At 37.0% G+C, this 20,510-nt stretch overlaps 2 protein-coding genes across 29 annotated transcripts in view; both read right to left on the bottom strand.

Annotated features, from left to right (window-relative positions):
* LOC108259935 (uncharacterized) overlaps positions 1-20,510 on the bottom strand; it is an 86,185-nt gene that overhangs the window by 36,741 nt on the left and 28,934 nt on the right. For 4 of the 5 annotated variants that reach the window (XM_053676924.1, XM_053676922.1, XM_053676925.1 and 1 more), the window contains exon 6: positions 4,057-4,250. In XM_053676924.1, coding sequence (XP_053532899.1) covers positions 4,057-4,250 — 194 coding nt within the window. Of the gene's footprint in view, positions 1-4,056; positions 4,251-6,705; positions 6,907-20,510 lie in introns of all 5 variants that reach the window. The other variant, XM_053676926.1, reaches the window with a different exon arrangement.
* Positions 16,274-20,510, bottom strand: part of LOC108261615 (uncharacterized) — a 110,186-nt gene continuing 105,949 nt past the window's right edge. For 5 of the 24 annotated variants that reach the window (XM_053676891.1, XM_053676890.1, XM_053676908.1 and 2 more), the window contains 7 exons: positions 18,383-18,576; positions 18,214-18,247; positions 17,837-17,922; positions 17,653-17,686; positions 16,988-17,248; positions 16,549-16,739; positions 16,281-16,413 (listed from right to left, as the gene is read on the bottom strand). In XM_053676891.1, coding sequence (XP_053532866.1) covers positions 16,354-16,413; positions 16,549-16,739; positions 16,988-17,248; positions 17,653-17,686; positions 17,837-17,922; positions 18,214-18,247; positions 18,383-18,576 — 860 coding nt within the window. In that variant the 3' untranslated portion in view covers positions 16,281-16,353. Of the gene's footprint in view, positions 16,414-16,548; positions 16,740-16,987; positions 17,249-17,652; positions 17,687-17,836; positions 17,923-18,213; positions 18,248-18,382; positions 18,577-20,510 lie in introns of all 24 variants that reach the window. The other 19 variants (XM_053676897.1, XM_053676905.1, XM_053676904.1 and 16 more) reach the window with 11 other exon arrangements.

Here is a 20,510-nt window from a genome sequence, read left to right as displayed (position 1 = left end):
CACAATACACTTTAGATTCATGATGATACCGAATCTGCTACAATTTAAAATGATACGATACGATTTAGTATCCCTCAGTCAATATGTGACCAACTTTGTTTAGAACCTGGAGTAGGCCTACAGATAACGTGTGAATGATGATGACGAAAGAATAGCTATTTTAAGTATTAAAGTTACAGGCAAATCATTTTGCTCCAGATCAGTTCAGAAAATATGTTTTTTTTTAAAACGCCAGTTGTCCATCCTTAATATAATAATCAATTTATAACCAGTTGGAATTTTGATTTTGAAGAGGGGTTTCAGTTTTGTCTGGACTACACTGGCTGGTCAAAATTAAGAAGGGCTGAGCACTTTCAACAACTTAATACGGTACATAATGCAGTACATTCATGTATATCACAGGGAAAATATACCAACTTTTTTCTTAGTCAGATAATAGAAGATTCTGCAAGGTCCTATATTAATGAAACGCAAAGTTCTTGCAGTTATATTGTCACATTTTCACTTTCTGCCTTACTCCCACCAAAGTAAAACACTATTGCTCACCCTACCTCTTATCTATTCTGTAACATATTTAGACACACAAATATATGATTTAAGTTCTGAAGATCTGCGTTATAGCAGGACTGTTGTGAGAGGAGGATCACGTAACCATGTTAAGTCAGCTTTATTTCTATAACACTTTTAAAAGTCAGCAAGTGTCAAGCAAAGTGCTGCACAGTACATTCAAATCAGTATCGATAGTAACAATAAAATAAAAACAACACAATTAAGAAATCAAATAGATTGAATAAAACAATAGAGAGAGATCAAAAGAAACAAAGGCCATCAACAACACAAAACCAACTCAAAAGCCTTGGAGAAATATGTTTAGCTGTTGGGTTTAAAGATACTGTTGTAGGGGATGACTTTATAAACAACGGGAAACTATTCCACAATCTTGGGGCAACATCAGAAAAGGCCTGGTCACCTTTGAACTTCCTCTGAGACCATAGAATTGTTCAAAGCTGCTGATTAGAAGATCTTAACGGAAGGGGGTGAAGATGATCGTAGCTTGAAGGTGCACTTTCTTTTTCTCATGACGGTATATGAGAAAAAATGAAAACAAGAATGGCAATTTTCAGACCTTTAAATGATAACATGCCTTTTAGTTTAGCAATGGCTCTGAGCTGGAGAAAAAAAACTACCTCTCACAGCTGAGTTAATTCACTAATCTAATTTTAGGGTTTTATTCCTTAAATATTAATTACTAAGTAATTATACATATAATATTATTAAATAATAGTATACTGTTTATTGTAATTATTCCTTATTTCATTGTATTTGTCATAAAGTACGTTACAGTGTCCACTGATCATAAACAAAATTCAAGATGGTTGTGGCAAAAAGTCACATACAGTCAGGTTGGTTGAACTGATCCATCCTACTGGAGAACATTCTTCCTGAAAAAATCAACATTGATAGTCATATTAAAATGTTATGTATTTATGTTTGTCAGTAGTTTTCAGAAAATAAAGGATTCAGATGTTTTTCCCTGGCATAATGCTCCTGATTCCCAAGTTAACAGAACATATCTTAAATGAATTAATATCTTGTCATACTCACTGGATCTGTCCAATTGTTTATTCATTTCAGGGTTTTTTTTTCAACCTGCAAACACACACACAAAATCCACAGCTACAAAGGGTTGAACTCTGACCCTAAGGTACAGAACAACAAACAAACAGAAACACCAAGCAAACCACCAACAGCAGCAGAATTTCAAGGTGATTTCTACATATTTCTAAAATCAGTCTGTTTTTTTAAAGTCACTAATGTAAATCTCTTTTTTGGGAGAATTCCACATAGGGAGTGACCTCGGGAAGTTTCCAACAGAAATCCTTTTCCTGTTTTGATTGCTGTTTGTTACAAAGGTGATATGTTGATCATATTTAATAAGGTGTGGCCATGAATTAATGAATGAAAAAAGAATAATAATTATATCAGTAAATACTAGAGGGTACTCAGTCAAGTGCAACAGTGGAAGGAAAGCTGGTAGATGCTCTGAAAATTTGAGAAATTGAACTCTGAAAAGGAAATGTACCTGAGTCTTAATCCACTCTGAAACGGAGTTAAAGCCCTCATTATTCCTTCTGCATTGCAGTAATCCCTGATCTTCATAGAACAGACAGTCGACTGTGATCGTATTTTCTCTCTTTACACCTCTGCTGCTGTCTGGTACAACACACTCCGGATCAAACGTGTGATGAAGCACCACCAGAACTGCAGGTTTGTTACCTTTTCATGGAGACGTTTGAGAATGAGTTTAATGGATTCATCATTTCTGCATCATTAAACCAGTCACTGAACATTTACTTGAACTCAGAATTGATCCTTCACTAGCACAGAACCTTAAGCACTGAGGTGTTACTAAATTTTTTTTTTTAAAAACATCTGGAAAATAGTCTACTGTTCAACAGAGCTATACTTGCTTGATCCCACATATATGTTCAATAACAGAACTTTATTGGAATAATAAGTGTTTTACCTGCTAGGGTATTAAGATTCTTCACTGCTGCTTCAGTTCCAGCTCGTGAAACAATAGGGCAGAAAACCAGAATGAAATCACTCTCCTCCACCTTCTGCACCTTCCGCAGACCTGGTATTACTTCCTGAAGTTTCCTCTCTATGCCCACATCATGTCCTAATGTCTTTCCAGTTATTAGAGTGAAGTGTTTGAGAACAGGTTGCTTCAACATCTTTTTAGCTGTATGGTCTTGAGCTAACGGAAATAAGTTGCAGAGTGCAGAGAAACACCAAATGATTCAACTTATAATGGGAGTAACACCTTTATGATGAATGATTCCTTTTGTGTCCCACTGATATTACATTTATAAATAAATAAAGACAGATAAAGTGTCTTTCTCACCGGCCTGTGTGCATGTTTCAGATAAGTCACTTAAAACTTTAATGAAACATAGAAAACGACTTTTCCTTTAAATATAAACATTAAAATACTCCACAAATTATATTAGTTTATTATTAATGTATAAATGTGTAGTTTGATATGATTTGATATGTCTAGTTTGATATGATTTCCCTTTCCTAGTTCTTTGAAGAACAGGATAGAGATTTCTAAAGCAAGGAACACATAGTTTCTCTTTATGGTGGTGTAGTACCCATTAGTATGGTATTTAATGAAGCAGTATTGCACAAGCAAGAGTGTGTTTATACTGAATATTGGCACGGCTGTGGTTTGCCACAGGTACAAGCCCGTAGGGTGAGAGCAGTAGGTCATCACAGCCATGCCAATATTCAGTAGAACCACACTCTTGCTTGTGTGATGTTGCTTTTATACAATAGTTCCATAAACAAGAAATTCATATCAAGTAAGTGACATTTTGGACACAATGTGGAACTAGTGGAAATAGATCCCAAAGAAGTTACACACTTGTTTTTATGGCATATGCATTAGTATATGCTCAATATACAGGTGCATCTCAAAAATGTGAATATCGTGGAAAATAATTATTTTTTTTAGATATTGGATTTTTGATTTCCATGAGATGTAAGCCGTAATCATCAAGAAAATATTTCACTTAATGTTTAATTAATCTAGAATATATATGAAAGTTTCACTTTTTTAATTAAATTATGGAAAAAATGAACTTTTCCACGATATTCTAAAAAATTTTTGGAAAAGAACGCGAATAACTGTATAATGAAGGAAAGATTGCAGTGCTTCTATTCCAGCTCCTGATTATGAAACCACAGGGCAGAAAACCAGAATTAAATCACTCACTTTGCAGGATAGAGTTTCTTTTTTTAAAGCCCACAGCTCTCTTCTCTTAGAAACTAGAATATATTTGAAAATGAACAATAATGATAAAAATGAATGAGAAATGCAGCTACCTCCATTCCAAATGTACCAGGTTTTTCTTGGCACCTAAATAAGGAGAAAAAAAAAAGTGGGGAAGGGTTATTAGCAGAAGAATCAACCTTTTTTTAGTCTACAGATGCTTTCATTTTCCTATTTAAACTGTAAATTTTATCAAGAGTTAACAAAGAAGCAAGTACCAGAGATTGTATATGGTTTGTAACAGTGGCAAATGATTGATCATTCTTAGGGCATTTCAGTAATCCCTGATCTTCATGGAACAGACAGTCCACTGTGACTATATTCTCTCTCTTTACGGCTCTGCTGCTGTCTGGTACAACACACTCTGGATCAAACGTGTGATGGAGCACCACTAGAAGAGCATGTTTGGTGACTAAAATCAGGGGAAAAAACAAGACATTTTCTCATTATATAATACATGTCATCTACAAATGACAGCAGGATGTAAACATTGTGGTTGTGGCCTCATTTATTCAGTGATAGAGAAGCTTGTTTGGTTAAAAAAAAATTCTATATTAATCTTGATTAGTTTAATTTTCAAAAAAAAAATGCTTGGACATGCATGGCTTTGTACAGTTCTGTGAAAAAGTATTTGCCCCCGTCCTGATTGCTTCTATTTTTGTGTACATTTCATACTAAATTGTTGCAGGAATTAAAACAAAATCTAAGATAAAACAAAGTTAACCGGAGTAAACACAAAATGCAGTTTTTAAAATGATCATATTCTTTACTGAAGCAAAAAATAACAACTGGACCTGTATGAAGCACAGCACAGCAACTACTCATCAAGGAAGTCACAAAAGACAACATCAAAGGAACTATAGGCCTCTCTTGCAATATTTTTACAGTCAGAAAGACACTGGACAAAAATGGCGAGGTTAAAACCACTGCTAACTCAGAGGAACATTAAGGCTCATCTGATTTTTGCCAAAACACACCTCAATGATCATCAAACCTTTTGGGAGAATGTTCTGTGGATTGGTCGATCAAAAGTGGAACTGTTTGGAAGACATGTCTGTTACATCTTACGTAAACCACACACCAAATTCCACAAAAAGAACATCATACCTACGGTGAAGCATGGTGGTGGAAGCGTGGTGGTGTGGGGATGCTTTGCTGCTTCAGGGCCTGGGCAACTTGCAATAATTGAGGAAAAAACAGGAATTCTGCTCACTATCAGAAAATCCTAAAGGAGAATGTCCGGTCTTCAGACGGTAAGTTCAAAGTCAAGTGCAACTGGATTATGCAGCAAGACAATGATCCAAAGCCTAGGAGTAAGTCCACCTCTGAATGGCTCAAAAAAAGCTAAATTAAAGTTTTGGAGTGGCCTAGCCAAAGTCCTCACTTAGCACAGAGACAGCGTTAGTTAAAGTAGTAAATGACCTTCTACTGGCCTCTGATCAGGGTTGTGTCTCACTGCTTGTGTTGACCGTAGTGCAGCTTTTGATACTATAGATCATACTATTCTCCTTGATAGATTAGAAAATGTTGTTGGCATTAAGGGAACAGTCCTGTCCTGGCTCAGGTCTTATCTGACCGATCGTTATCAGTTTGTAGATGTAAATGGAGACTTCTCCACGCATACCGAGGTTAAATTTGGTGTTCCACAAGGTTCTGTTTTAGGCCCACTGCTTTTTACTTTATATATGCTACCTCTAGGTCAAATTATTCATGGAATTAGCTTCCACTGTTTTGCTGATGATACACAGTTGTATGTTTCAGCGAAGCCATAGGACAGACAGCAGCTTAATAAAGTTGAGGTAAAGTAAAGGACATTAGACGTTGGATGCTATCTAACTTCCTTTTACTTAATTCTGATAAGACAGAAATACTTGTATTAGGACCATGTGTAGCTAGAAGTAAGCTTTCTGATCTCACAGTAACTCTGGATGGGCTTTCTGTTTCATCATGTGCAGCAGTAAAAGACCTTGGTGTGATTATTGACTCTAGTCTATCATTTAATGCTCATGTAGATAATATTACTAGGATAGTCTTCTTTGATCTCAGAAATATTTCTAAGATAAGAAATATATTGTCACTACATGATGCAGAAATATCAGTTCATGCTTTCGTCACCTCTAGATTAGATTACTGTAATGTCTTACTGTCTGGATGTTCCAGTAGGAGCATAAACAAACTCCAGTTAGTCCAGAATGCAGCTGCTAGAGTCCTAACTAGAACCAGAAGATACGACCACATCACCCCGATCTTATCCACACTGCATTGGCTCCCAGTTAAATCTCACATTGATTATAAAATACTATTATTAACCTATAAAGCACTAAACGTTCTCGTGCCACAGAATCTAAGCAACTACTTGGTTTTCTATGATCCGCCACGCCTGGCAAAAGATCGAAAGATGCAGGCTATTTGACGGTACCTCGAATAGTGAAGGGTACAGCAGGGGGAAGAGCTTTCTCAGATGACTGTGGTGTATAAACAGGAAATGTGAATTTTTAGTCAACTATTTAAATGCATAGAGTGAACGACAATAATTGAGTCAGAAAATGAATTTCCACTGTATAAACCAAAGAGCGGCAATAGTTTAGTGCTTTAGACATCCCATATCTTGCTATTTGGAAGTGGATGTAGTATTGCGAGAACAGTTCCTAGTGTGTTACATTCAAGAGGAAAACCTTTCCGTGTGATAGAATTCTACTTAATAAACTAGTAGCTAAAATATTATTTTCCTGAAATCCACTTCATTTGCATTAGCATGCATAACTAACATCCAAGCTACTGATCTGTTGATATAAATCATCTAGATTTCTAGATGTTTCGGTCTACTCAGTCTGTACAATGAATTACTTGGAAAAGAAGTGGAATACCTGAAATATTACGGAGCTTTTGCACTGCTGCTTCAATGTCAGTTCCAGCTTGTGAAACAACAGGGCAGAAAACCAGAATGAAATCACTCTCCTCCACTGCAGACACTTCCTGTAGATCTGGTATTTGGTCTTTGAGATGTTTTATTATGGTAGCATCCGTGTTCATTGTTTTTCCAGTTGAAAGAATGAAATATTTGTTTCCTGGAAACAAATGATATTTTTCATGTGGAAAAGATTTATAGAATTATTTAACAACAGAGTATTTTTTTAAGACTGACGGTGTTGTTAGTCTGTGACCTACTGAAGCAGTATCAGGATGTGTTTATTAATAGGAACTTAAAGCAGTTCTGTAAGCCGCTCTGAAGGGCTTCTGTCAAATGTCATAAATGTAAAACTTTTGTCATTTTTTTTCATGGCAGCATTGGGAACTTGGGAATTGCCATTAAATCTATTTATAAGTTATAAGGAATTTTCACCTTTGATATAATGAAATTGTGATTAAAACAACTTTTACTGCAGTTATTGCTAAATGATTCCTACATATCAATGCCCACAAGTTTTAAGTAGCCTGTTCCAGCATGTTGCGCTATACACATAAACACGAGTCCATAATTTTAATCCATTTATCCAACCAGAACCCGTCTATTAGATCAAACCTTTATCTATGTATCACATCAAATTTGTATCCTTCATCGGTATGTTACAGTAGATAATTTAGTTGTAATACTACTACTAAGCATTGTAATATCACTGGTTCTGTTAATGAAGGTTCTGCTAACTGGTTCTTACAGGAAGAATAGTGAATTATAAGTTGTTTTTAAAAAAAACTTCATACCAATAACTCCTTGGATTTCGCCTATGTCCACAAAATCCCAGTCCTCTTCCTTCTCATTATCATCGTGGTCACCTTGGTTAGTCTCCTTCGCCTTGTGAGCCATGTTACTTGGCTGTTTCTCTGGTTGGGTTATTACTACAAGAATCATATATACAAGTTAAAAGCGTATATAAATCTATACACTTACATTCAATAAAATAGGGTGGGTAAAACAAATGATGGAACCATGTAACAAGTACCCTTGCCATTCTTACAGGTTCTCTTTGACATGCTATCATACAAATCCGATGTGAACTTTTTTTTTTAAAGTTATGTGTGATATGTAGGATTATACAGTCAATAGTCTAAACATTATGACCCATCCCACTGAAAAAAAAAACAAATAAAACACAAATTTGTCTCCTGTTGCATATCGCCTCATTCTGATTTGATCATTCTAATGCTATTAGTCAGACCTCTGTAGCTCTTGTGGGAATAAATGGTTTGCTGTTCAACCGAATATGATTTAGAAATGTCTGCCTTTTGTTTTCATAATGCTCATGGGTGTTTTTGTTTGTGTTTTTTCAGTAGCACATCCTGCTCGGTGTCAAATGTCGCTTTGTTCAGACTTACAGCTGTGCACAGTTTGTTTGTTTGATAGGAAGTAGAGCATAGATAGGGAAAAATACAAAAGCATAGTACTACTAAGATTAATATAACCAAGTCACACACTCACACACATTTTATCATAAAGTAAATCAAACCGTAAACATCATGTAAACAAGCTCTTCATGAGTGTTACTCACCTCAACTGTTCTCCTCAGAGAGGTCCTAAGGTCTTATCTTTCACCTTATGGTTAAGGTTGCATTTGGTAAAATGGTGTGCTTTCCTGTTTGTAATTCTAAAACTAACTCTCACACTGATACTCATGGTCTCCATTTTGTTGGATTTCACCACTAAAACCTCTAACATTGCTTCACTCAAAATTGACAAGTAAACAGAATAGAGTAATCAGTGTTGTTGTTATTGTTGTTGTTGTTCTGTGTGAAGATTTCCTGTCCTAGCACTACAACAGTATGGTTTAGATGTTTCATGTAAAGATGTTAACAAACCACATGAAACTACCTGTGTGTGTAGCATGCATCTGCTGCCACCTACTGGATGTGCCAGTCCTAATAGTCCAATTAATTTTTTTTTTAAAGGCAATGAACATAAGGTATGCAGTAAATGACCACATTTTTAGACTAATTCACATCTTATTAATTACGTATTTATTACTTTTATGGCTTGTTTTGTATTTTAGGTTACCTTTCTTTAAAATCTTTCTTCAAAATCTTTAACATTTTGAAAAGATATAGATACACCAGCTGTCACACGCATGCCTAGGACATTGTCCATCCATCTTCAACCGCTTACACCTTTTCAGGGTCGCGGGGGAACCTGGAGCCTATCCCAGGGAGCATGGGGCACAAGGCAAGGTACACCCTGGACAGGCTGCCAATCCATCGCAGGGCACACTCACACACCCATTCACACTTTAGACACGCCAATCAACCTACAATGCATGTCTTTGGACTGGGGGAGGAAACAGGAGTACGCCCGCAGTACCCCCGGGGAGGAAACCCCCGCAGCATGGGGAGAACATGCAAACTCCACACACACAGAGCCGCGGGAATCAAACCCTGACCCTGGTGGTGTGAGGCGATCGGCTAACCACTAAGCCACCGTGCGCCCTCACTGTGCGCCTTGTATGGCTTGTTTGGTATTTTAAGTTATCCTTTACGTTTACATTTATGGTGTTTGGCAGATGCTCTTAAACAGAGCGACTTACATTTATCTCATTCATACATCTTCATACAGCAATTGAGGGATAAGGGCCTCGTTTGAGGGCCCAACAATGGCAGCCTGGCAGTGCCTCAAACGGAAGGTGGAGGAGCACAAGGTCTCTCACATCCAGCAGCTCCGTGATGTCGTCATGGAGGAGTGGAAGAGGACTCCAGTGGCAACCTGTGAAGCTCTGGTGAACTCCATGCCCAAGAGGGTTAAGGCAGCGCTGGAAAATAATGGTGGCCACACAAAATATTGACACTTTGGGCCCAATTTGGACATTTTCACTGAGGGGTGTACTCACTTTTGTTGCCAGTGGTTTAGACATTAATGGCTGTGTGTTGAGTTATTTTAAGGGGACGGCAAATTTACACTGTTACACAAGCTGTACACTCACTACTTTACATTGTAGCAAAGTGTCATTTCTTCAGTGCTGTCACATGAAAAGATATCAAATATTTACAAAAATGTGAGGGGTGTACTCACTTTTGTGAGATACTGTATATATATATATGATTTCCAGGTAAATGAGTTAACCAATGATATTTCAGGAAACAGTCAAGCCAGCCGGGCCTGCCCATTTCTGACAAAAATAAGTTTGCGCGCGCAGAGCATAGAGATTTTTCCTCGCACGCGGACGTTTAAAACGAGCACGCGGCGTCTCCCCTTTTTGCACATGAACACTATTTTTATCTTGTGCTTGTAATTTACTGCGCGCAAACGTCAATAAAGCGCTCAGGTTTTTGGCACGGATTTGCCTCTATACTCCTCCCCCGACTGCAAGTGGCAACTCTGGCCAATCAGTTACACCCAGCTGCAGCTGAGGTCGACCATACCTTTTTTGTGTCGGAACTGGGTTCGGTGGCTCGCATAACAGGACTAACCAGCAGAGCAAGCTAGTTACACAGCATCTCAAATGTTGTTTTTGTCATTCTGAAATGTCTGAGTCAAAGTCTGTCATCAAAATGATTTGGTAGAATTATCTCCCAGAACTTTCTCCCACGATTCTGTTCCCAAATATCAAGCGACCAATCACAAGATAGCATGAGGTTTCATCTGCGCACTCTGAAGCACAAGTCATTTAGTCTGTTAAATTAGAACAAAAGAGACACAGTGACTTCCACAGTTTCAACAACTTCCATTGGTATTGTTACTTTTGCACCAGTTTCCCTGGAAGTTTCGGAAACAACCACGTCTGTGTATGTTTTTTGTTTTGTTTTTTGTCATACAACAATTTGGGACAAGTCTTCTTTTAATACTGCCCCCCCGCCCCCCCCCCCCCCCCCCCCCCCCACACACACACACACACACACATTAGCGGTTATACAGTCTTTATATTAAGTTAATCCCTGAAAATGATGATAGTATATGAGACAAAATACAATATTAAACAGTTTTTATTACTTTGTACCAGAATGAAAAGAAATGATCACTGTACTTACAGTGGCCAGTTGTTCAAACTGTGCAAGAACACACACAACTTTCACTTTCATTCTGAGTCACACCTATGTCTGTGTTCTCGTTTTAACCCTCTCACTGCCAGACATCATACAGTACGTTTACATGGACAACAATAATCTGATGTTAACCCGATTAAGACGATACTCTGATTAAGAAACCAGCATGTAAATAGAGATTATTGATGACCCTAATGCGATTAGGTCATACGCGAAGTAAACACAAATGGAATTAAGATGTGTGGAGTATTCCTGTTTTAGTCGCATTATCGACGTGCATTACAGACGTGTACACACCTTAATCACACTATTAACGTCATGTGAGAGTTTTCACCGCGACAGGACATGTACACACAAGACAGCGCTCAACCGTTTGACGGCAAACGAGAGCACGGCTGGGTCCGAAAGCACGTACTTACCTACTACAGTGTACAGTAGGTGAAATACACGTTTTACAGCTACTATATAGTATAGTACTATATAGTAGCTGTAAAACGTGTATTTCACGTACAAATAGGCAACCTATTTATACTATATAGTATAGTACTATATAGTATAAATAGGTTGCCTATTTGCACGTATAGCATAACTAAATAACTGCACTTGAAGTTTTCGTAAAATTAAAAATGAAAGACCCAAAACTGCATATGGTACCTTAACGAAGACGAACTGCATATTGACAGGTGAAATTCTGGAGGGACATCGGACGGCGTCGGGACGTCGCTAATAATAATAATAATAATAATAATAATAATAATAATAATAATAATAATAATAATGCTAATCCGTTAGCCAGATTGTTTAGTCAGTACTAATGAACCCGGGTTTTAAACGCTAGCTGAATCATCTCACTAATATAACAGCAAAATTAAATGTTTTATCGATGTACATGACTTTACCTTTATGTTAAAACAACAACAACTCCTCCTGCTGTATCTGATGTTTGTGTTCCCTCAGTGCGTTCTCAGGACCCGAGCCAGCGGCGCGTGCTGGATGTAGCGACTCGGCAGCGGAGGCTCACGCGGCAGCTCGAGGCGCTCGAGAAGGACAACTTCCAGGACGACCCGCACGCGAGCCTCCCGCCGCCGGTGAAGCGCCTGCCGCATTTCGACGAGAGTGACGAACCCGGTACAGACGCGTTCACACTGCTCCGGTTCTGCCTCTTAATATGATTATAAAAACACGTTCCCAGCGCGTGCTTCCGTTTTTACAGTTTTATGCCTTTTCGCACGTTATCTTATCTTACCCAGTGGTGTGTCGTCAGTGAAATGAATTCCTTCACCTATGGAGGACTAACCTGTCCTGCCAATCACTCCTTTTACTTGGAGGTAACAGAGGATTTTTCTATGAGGATTTTTCTTCAGCTACTGTTTATAACATGGCTTCTATATTCTGTATAAATGGTTGTTAGCTAGCTAGGTAAAGTAATCTTTAAACTGTAGCGCACGTGTTGTTGTTTTTTTGATAACAATAATAATAATAATAATAATAATAATAATAATAATAATAATAATAATAATAATAATCCGTTAGCCAGATTGTTTAGTCGGTACAATTGAACCCGGGTTTTTTTTTTAACCCGGGTTTCTTATCTTACCCAGTTGTGTGTTGTCAGTGAAATGAATTCCTTCACCTATGGAGGACTGACCTGTCCTGCCAATCACTCCCTTTACTTGGAGGTAACAGAGGATTTTTCTATGGGTCAGATCACATTCTGGGAAGGATACCATTGGACACTGAATTTTCTTGGTTGGTTGACACATTTTACGAGTACAGTACACAAGCTGTAGTGGAAAGAATGGTTTTGCAGACGGAATATCACCTTTCCCAGGCCCAGATAGAGACAATCTGGCCAAAAGGACTACACAAATCCTCTCCAGTTCACCTACACACTCAGAATTATATGTCTATACATGGTGGGACTGTATATTTAGGGGATGTGCACTTGGCAGTACCCTCATATTTGCCTTCACACTGGTCCAGAGCTGCTGCCTCAGATGCCTCAAACACACCTTTTGGTGGACCCACAGAGCATCTGGGTATTTAGTGGAGAGCTGGCCAAGAGTCATGGAATCTGTAGACAGATCTCCCACATGATCACTGTGTGTAGTTTTCCTCTACTAGGTATGCAAGTGTTGTCTCTCTTATGTTGTATTATTATGTTTTGGATTTGATTGGAATGTAATGTTGCATGTAATTCTTTCTTATTATCATCAATAGTAGTGTTTGAATTTGGATGTTTTCATACCTGGTTCAATAAATTGTTTATATTCTGAATTATTTTGAAATTATTGTCTCTAGTAAATTACGGTAAGGCCTTGTTACAGCAAATCTGCGACCAGGTATGTACAGGCTAACAATTTGGCATTAAGTTAAGTGTACTTGGGAGTGTACAGGCTCAATAGGAAATATCCGTTTAGGACAACATAAAGTTGATCGACCAAGTCTAAATAAGATGAAGTCTAAACCTCTGATTACTCTAATATTCTTCTAGCTAACGTGTACATAGGAAACTATGGCATGATTATAAAAGGCTAATTCTACTCTGATATTATTGGTCTATATTTGTAGATTTTAGTGGTCATGATTTGTGACTAGAGATAACGTTACTATAAGTGTGTTACACTATCTAAGGGGACTAATAAAGTACTATTTAGGAAAGGGTAAGCATGGGACGGTCGTCTAAGTAGTATTAGTCAATTACCTCTGGCTAATGACCAAGACTGGCGAGTTTGTGACCATGAGATCTGCGCATACGACCGGCGTGGGACTCGACACGGAATCCGAATGATTTAAAATATAGAATAAATTTGATTTAATCAAGTATAGAAGATCAAAAGTGTCAAAATATGAATAACTAAGAAATAAATACATCATCAAGGTTTTTACAATTGGAGTCAGATGTAATTTAAGAGCGAGCCAAATAGAATTGGAATGACGAATTTAAATATATTCACATCGCTACAAAAAGACAGGAATGTGTGGGAATCTTTCTACCATGTCATTTTAGCCAGACTGCCCCTGTACCTTTAACTCATACACACTTCATACACACTTTTCCCCAGTTTCAACAACTTGCATTGGTATTGAGACTTTTTCACCAGTTTCTCGGAAGTGACGTTTTTTTCCTCTTGATCATATGGGATGGAAACGGTGCTTTACTCGCAACTGTTTAATGCGATATTCCACATGAGATTCTTCCACAGGAGATGAGTAGGTGAGATTCTCCGTCTGTTTTTTTTTTAACATGGTGTGATAATCTTCCATTTTCACACCACGGTATACCCTGAAACCGGTATACCACTGCAGCCCTAGTTGGACCTCGTATAGGCATTTACACACCTTGTTTTCCTGACTCAGTGTGAGATGTTCATGTTTCAGTTTCAACCAATTTACTACATAATTAACCTAGAGGAAATGTTATGTTTGTACAGTTGTGTTTCAGTTCCTCCTGTCTTGTACAGAGTCTTATGAACAAATTGTTTAATCTTTCACGTTCCTCCTGTTTCACAGTTTACTGTACCACAAGTTATAGCTGCTATACAGCTGCTTTTTCACACTAGATATGGATACAAATTATGACGTGTTGTTCCTTAATTAATGAAACATTGTCAGTGATGGCCAGTTGCTGTGGTATAGGAGAAATAAACACTTCCAGATGTGCTGTTATAGGAAAATAATCAACTTTGGAGTGATAATAGTAACTCCGGTCCCCATGAGGCTGCAACAGACCGCCTGTCATTAATATAGCAACACAGAGCTACAGGGTTTTATTCCTTATATATTTATTATTAAGCCATAATGCATATAATATTATTAAATCATGATATACTGCTTATTGTAATTATTCCTTATTTCATTGTATTTTATCATAAAGTCCATTACAGTGTCCACTGATCATAAGCAAGATTGAAGATAGTTGTAGGAAGAAGAGAGAGAGCCACAGATAAATGCGCGGTATGGAGAAAATAATTACTGAGCAGTATTCAGAACATTAAGTCATAATGCAGGCAGTAAGCGTTTTACATAATTTCACATCATTAAATCAAGCTTGGAACGTAATACATTTGTTTCTAAATATTTTCTTATTGCACTGCTGATTCACTAAATCTGTGTGTAGTAGAGCGCTGGTCAGAGATCCTTCAGGGTCGGGGAGATGGTTCAGGCAGGACATGTCCTTCTCGGGATTCATCATCGTGTTTTCTTTTTTCTATACTCATTTACATGAAGAGAAATAAAGCAACTGTCACATCTAAAGCTTATGATTAATTTGTTGTCTTTTTGATCTTTTGCTTATTATTACATTTGTGTGATAACTATCATCCTGGTTTTTTATATTTACTCAGAGTATTATCAGGTAAGTAGTTTAAAAAAAGTCACATACTGTCAGGTTGGTTGAACCGATCCATCCAATTGGGGAACATTCTTCCTGAAAAAATCAACATTGATAGTCATATTAAAATGTTATGTATTTATGTTTGTCAGTAGTTTTCAGAAAATAAAGGATTCAGATGTTTTTCCCTGGCATAATGCTCCTGATTCTCAGATTAATAGAACATATCTTAAATGAATTAATATCTTGTCATACTCACTGGATCTGTCAAAGAATTCTTTCATTTCAGTTTTTTTTTATCAACCTGCAAACACACACACACAATCCACAGCTACAAAGGGTTGAACTCTGAACCTAAGGTACAGAACAACAAACAAACAGAAACACCAAGCAAACCACCAACAGCAGCAGAATTTCAAGGTGATTTCTACATATTTCTAAAATCAGTCTGTTTTTTAAAGTCACTGATGTAAATCTCTTTTTTGGGAGAATTCCACATAGCGAATGACCTCGGGAAGTTTCCAACAGAAATCCTTTTCCTGTTTTGAATGCTGTTTGTTACAGAGTCTTTAAGGTGATATGTTGATCATATTTAATAAGGTGTGGCCATGAATTAACATACAAGTTAAGTTTATAAATGAATCTATGAGGTTCTCATCTATCTATTCTCATTATTTCTCATTCATATATTTGTGACCATAAAATACTTGTGGCTACTATTGTATTTTAATGTAGGTGAACATAAGAGAGCTCAGATGAATTGACCAAATATGGCCACAGGAAAATAAGCATGGAGATGTCTGATAATATTACACTTCTTATAGCTATACTGGAGATACTAGTGTTGCATCTCCGGCGAATTCTCACATACAATAAACAGGATTCTGTTCCTGTTCACACCAAATAAGACCATGTGCTGAGTATGGCATTCCACAATATATTAAGTCATGAACACAAATTGTAATAATCATAATAATAATAATAATAATAATAATAATAATAATAATAATAATAATAATAATAATAGTAATTATTATTATTATTATTATTATTATTATTATTATTATTATTGTTGTTGTTGTTATTATTACTATTTTTATTATTATTATTATTATTATTCATGGCCAATAGATAGTTAATAATGGCCTGAAAGTACACATTTGTGCCCACACCTTACTAAAAAAAAATAACATCAACTTTGATGTTCCAGAGTGTTTTAAAAGGTTTCCAACTTACTTACATTAGACATAATTTCTTTCTTTGTCTTTGGAAATACCTGTTTATCAGAAGAAAAAAGAATAATCATTATATCAGTAAATACTAGAGGGTACCTCATCAAGTGCAACAGTGGAAGGAAAGCTGGGAGATGTTCTGAAAATTTGAGAAATTGAACTCTGAAAAGCAAACGTACCTGAGCAATCCACTCTGAAACGGAGTTAAAGCCCTCATTATTCCTTCTGCATTGCAGGAATCCCTGATCTTCATGGAACAGACAGTCGACTGTGATCGTATTCTCTCTCTTTACAGCTCTGCTGCTGTCTGGTACAACACACTCCGGATCAAACGTGTGATGAAGCACCACCAGAACTGCAGGTTTGTTACCTTTTCATGGAGATGTTTGAGAATGAGTTTAATGGATTCATCATTTCTGCATCATTAAACCAGTCACTGAACATTTACTTGAACTCAGAATTGATCCTTCACTAGCACAGAACCTTAAGCACTGAGGTGTTACTAAATTTTTTTTTTAAAACATCTGTAAAATAGTCTACTGTTCAACAGAGCTATACTTGCTTGATCCCACATATATGTTCAATAACAGAACTTCATTGGAATAATAAGTGTTTTACCTGCTAGGGTATTAAGATTCTTCACTGCTGCTTCAATGTCAATTCCAGCTCGAGAAACAATAGTGCAGAAAACCAGAATGAAATCACTCTCCTTCACCTTCTGCACGTCCCGCAGACCTGGTATTACTTCCTGAAGTTTCCTCTCTATGCCCACTTCATGTCCAAATGTCTTTCCAGTTATTAGAGTGAAGTGTTTGAGAACAGGTTGCTTCAACATCTTTTTAGTTGTATGGTCTTGATCTAACGGAAATAAGTTGCAGACTGAAGAGAAACACCAAATGATAAAACTTATGCAGTGGCAAGAAAGTATGTGAAACTTTTGGAATTTCATGGTTTTCTGAATAAATTTATGATAAAATGTGATCTGATCTTCATCTAAGTCAAGGGTATTGACAAATATAATGTGTCTAAAATAATAACACAAAACAAATTCTGATCTTTCATATCTTTATTGAGGACAACCAAAAATACCTCATAGTGCTTGTGGAAAAAGTATGTGAACCCTTGAGTTAATGACCTGAAAAAAGCTAATTGGAGTCAGGTTTTAGCACACCTGGAATCTTGTTAAGAAAATGAGTTTGGAGGTGTGGACTACAGCGACTTTAAGTGTCTTTCTCACTGGCCTGTGTACATGTTTCAGGTAAGTAACTTAAAACATTACTTACTTGGATGTTTTCTTGGTGGCTTGTTCAAAATGCCCTGTAAAATATATTTAAAATATATAGATTTAAAAGCTCACCCTATTGAATTTTATTGTACTACAAACCAATTAATGTCTACTGCACTGGTAATCAAAATCAATCTATAGAGTCACCTTTAGAAAAAAAAGAAAAGAAACAAAAACCTCACATCATGTCCTAATGTGTTTTCAACCACCAGGGGGAAGTATTTTAGAAGAGCATGATTCAACATCTGGTTAACTGTATGGTCCCGATCTAAAGAAAAATAAATCACAGAGGGCAGAAAAACACCAAACGACCAGTCAACATAACATAATACAGTATAAGTGATTCCTGGGACTATTTTATCTGTATTGCATGATTCAGGCTAATTATTGAACATTAAAAAAAAGCCACTAGTATTTCAAGAGGCTAATAACTCAAGAGTTGCAAGAGTTTTGTTTCTTCTTCTTTTTTTAAATAATTCGTTAAATTAACTAATTAATTATTTAATTGTGTGGTGGAATTACATTGTATATAAAAACTGGCTGTAATAATGTGACTTACTTGGACTTTTACTTGGTGTTCTTTCCAAAATGGCCTGTAGAATATATTATTAGAACATTTTCAGCTGTTTTTGAGAGTTAAAATGTAAAGATTACCCTATTTAATTTTGTTGCACAACATAAAAATCAGCAGAATTTTTGAAAGAAAAAGAACGAAAGAAAATCCTCACCTCGGGATAACACCAGTTTATAATTTGGGACAGTGCTTTATCGTTTTGAGAACATTGCAGTAATCCCTGATCTTCATGGAACAGACAGTCGACTGTGATCGTATCGTCTCTCTTTACAGCTCCGCAGAAGTCTGGTACAACATACTCCGGATCAAACGTGTGATGAAGCACCACCAGAAGTGCAGGTTTGTTACCTTTTCATGGAGATGTTTGAGAATGAGTTTAATGGATTCATCATTTCTGCATCATTAAACCAGTCACTGAACATTTACTTGAACTCAGAATTGATCCTTCACTAGCACAGAACCTTAAGCACTGAGGTGTTACTAAATATTTTTGCATTAAAAAACATCTGGAAAATAGTCTACTGTTCAACAGAGCTATACTTGCTTGATCCCACATATATGTTCAATAACAGAACTTTACTGGAATAATAAGTGTTTTACCTGCTAGGGTATTAAGATTCTTCACTGCTGCTTCAATGTCAATTCCAGCTCGTGAAACAATAGGGCAGAAAACCAGAATGAAATCACTCTCCTCCACCTTCTGCACCTTCTGCAGACCTGGTATTACTTCCTGAAATTTCCTCTCTATGCCCACTTCATGTCCAAATGTCTTTCCAGTTATTAGAGTGGACCGTTTGAGAACAGGTTGCTCCAACATCTTTTTAGCTGTATGGTCTTGAGCTAATGGAAATAAGTTGCAGAGTGCAGAGAAACACCAAATGATTGAGCTTATAATGGGAGTAACACCTTTATGATTCCACCGGCAAGTTGCCTTTTGTGTTGCACTGATATTACATTTTGAAACTGGAAAAATAAATACACTTTACCACTACGCTTCCATGAAGCGAATAACAACACTCTCATTAGACAGATTTTTTTTTCAGCGGGATGTTTTATGAAGCTGAAAGACCAAACTGCATTTTCTATGCCTCCTCACCAACGAGCCACTGTAAAATTGAATGCATACGTGCACAAATAATCTGCAAATAAGACTAGATGGTGTAACTGAGCGTTTCCAAAGTGCAGAAGGTGTGACTGCAGTTATTTACCATGGGTGCTATTTGGAGGAAGAATGACTGATTTTAAACACAAACACTTTATATCACTTTAAATTACAGCACCCTATGTGCCTTTAAGTGTGTGCAATACTTTACTCAAAGATTATTATTATGTCACCAGCAGCATTGAAGCACCTCACCAAAACAACACTGGAATGATAGTAGCACTGAGACAGCTAAAAGTAGAAAGTATGCTTCACTTTTTACACGTACAGTACACCTGACACTAATTTCATCATCAGCAGAGTACGATCATACTATACACGCTCCGGCTGATTTTTCTAACATGCATTCACACATCATACTTCTCATGCAGTATTTAGTTGGAAAAGTGATCAAGGGCCATTGATTCTCAAGGTAGTTGAGAATAAATGGAAGAGACAGAAATGAGTGCAGGTTAGAAAGTACCTGCATTTGTATAATTCTAGCCTTAACGTGGATAAGGAATTTTATATGGGTGCTAATTGTTGATTGCCCGAGCACTGTTCTTCATGCTGTTGTGAGTCTTCTTTGTTGTCGTCCTTCACACCAAAAGACCTGCTTTACTGCTCTGTACTGCCTCTTGTAGGCCAGGAGGGGTAGTGCAAGTTGTAGTAATGTGGATGCGTTGAGCGCCTGTGTACGCATACATGTCAAATGGCATATACTTTGAAAGGCTATGTGTACGACTGTGGCATACGCTAGTGTACGTGTAAAAAAAACTAAGTATACCAAAAGCTTAAGCCTGCAGCTCAAGGTTCTAACTGCAGTACCTGCCAGACAATACTCAGAAAACAATATATCATGCCACATTCTTTATGGGGATGTTATAGGATTGGGACCGTTCTGTTATTTTTTGCAGCAGTTATTTTATGTTGTTAGTAGACATCAATGCTGCAGGGCAGGAATTATTGTGTACTGTATAAGGTTACACTCATATGTGTTACTCTGTGTGATCATAGTGCACACTGATGTCGGTTTACTATGTCTGAGTGTGTGCAGTGATTCATTTATGTAAGAAAAACATTAATCTAGCAACCTGCTCAATAAAGAGCTAAAATGAGTTAAATATTGCAAAGGGCCTGT

This window comes from Ictalurus punctatus, chromosome 28 (genome assembly GCF_001660625.3).
Source record: "Ictalurus punctatus breed USDA103 chromosome 28, Coco_2.0, whole genome shotgun sequence".
Lineage (NCBI taxonomy): Eukaryota > Metazoa > Chordata > Actinopteri > Siluriformes > Ictaluridae > Ictalurus > Ictalurus punctatus.
Note: the sequence above shows the minus strand (reverse complement) of the source record. Positions and strands in the feature narration are given on the sequence as shown.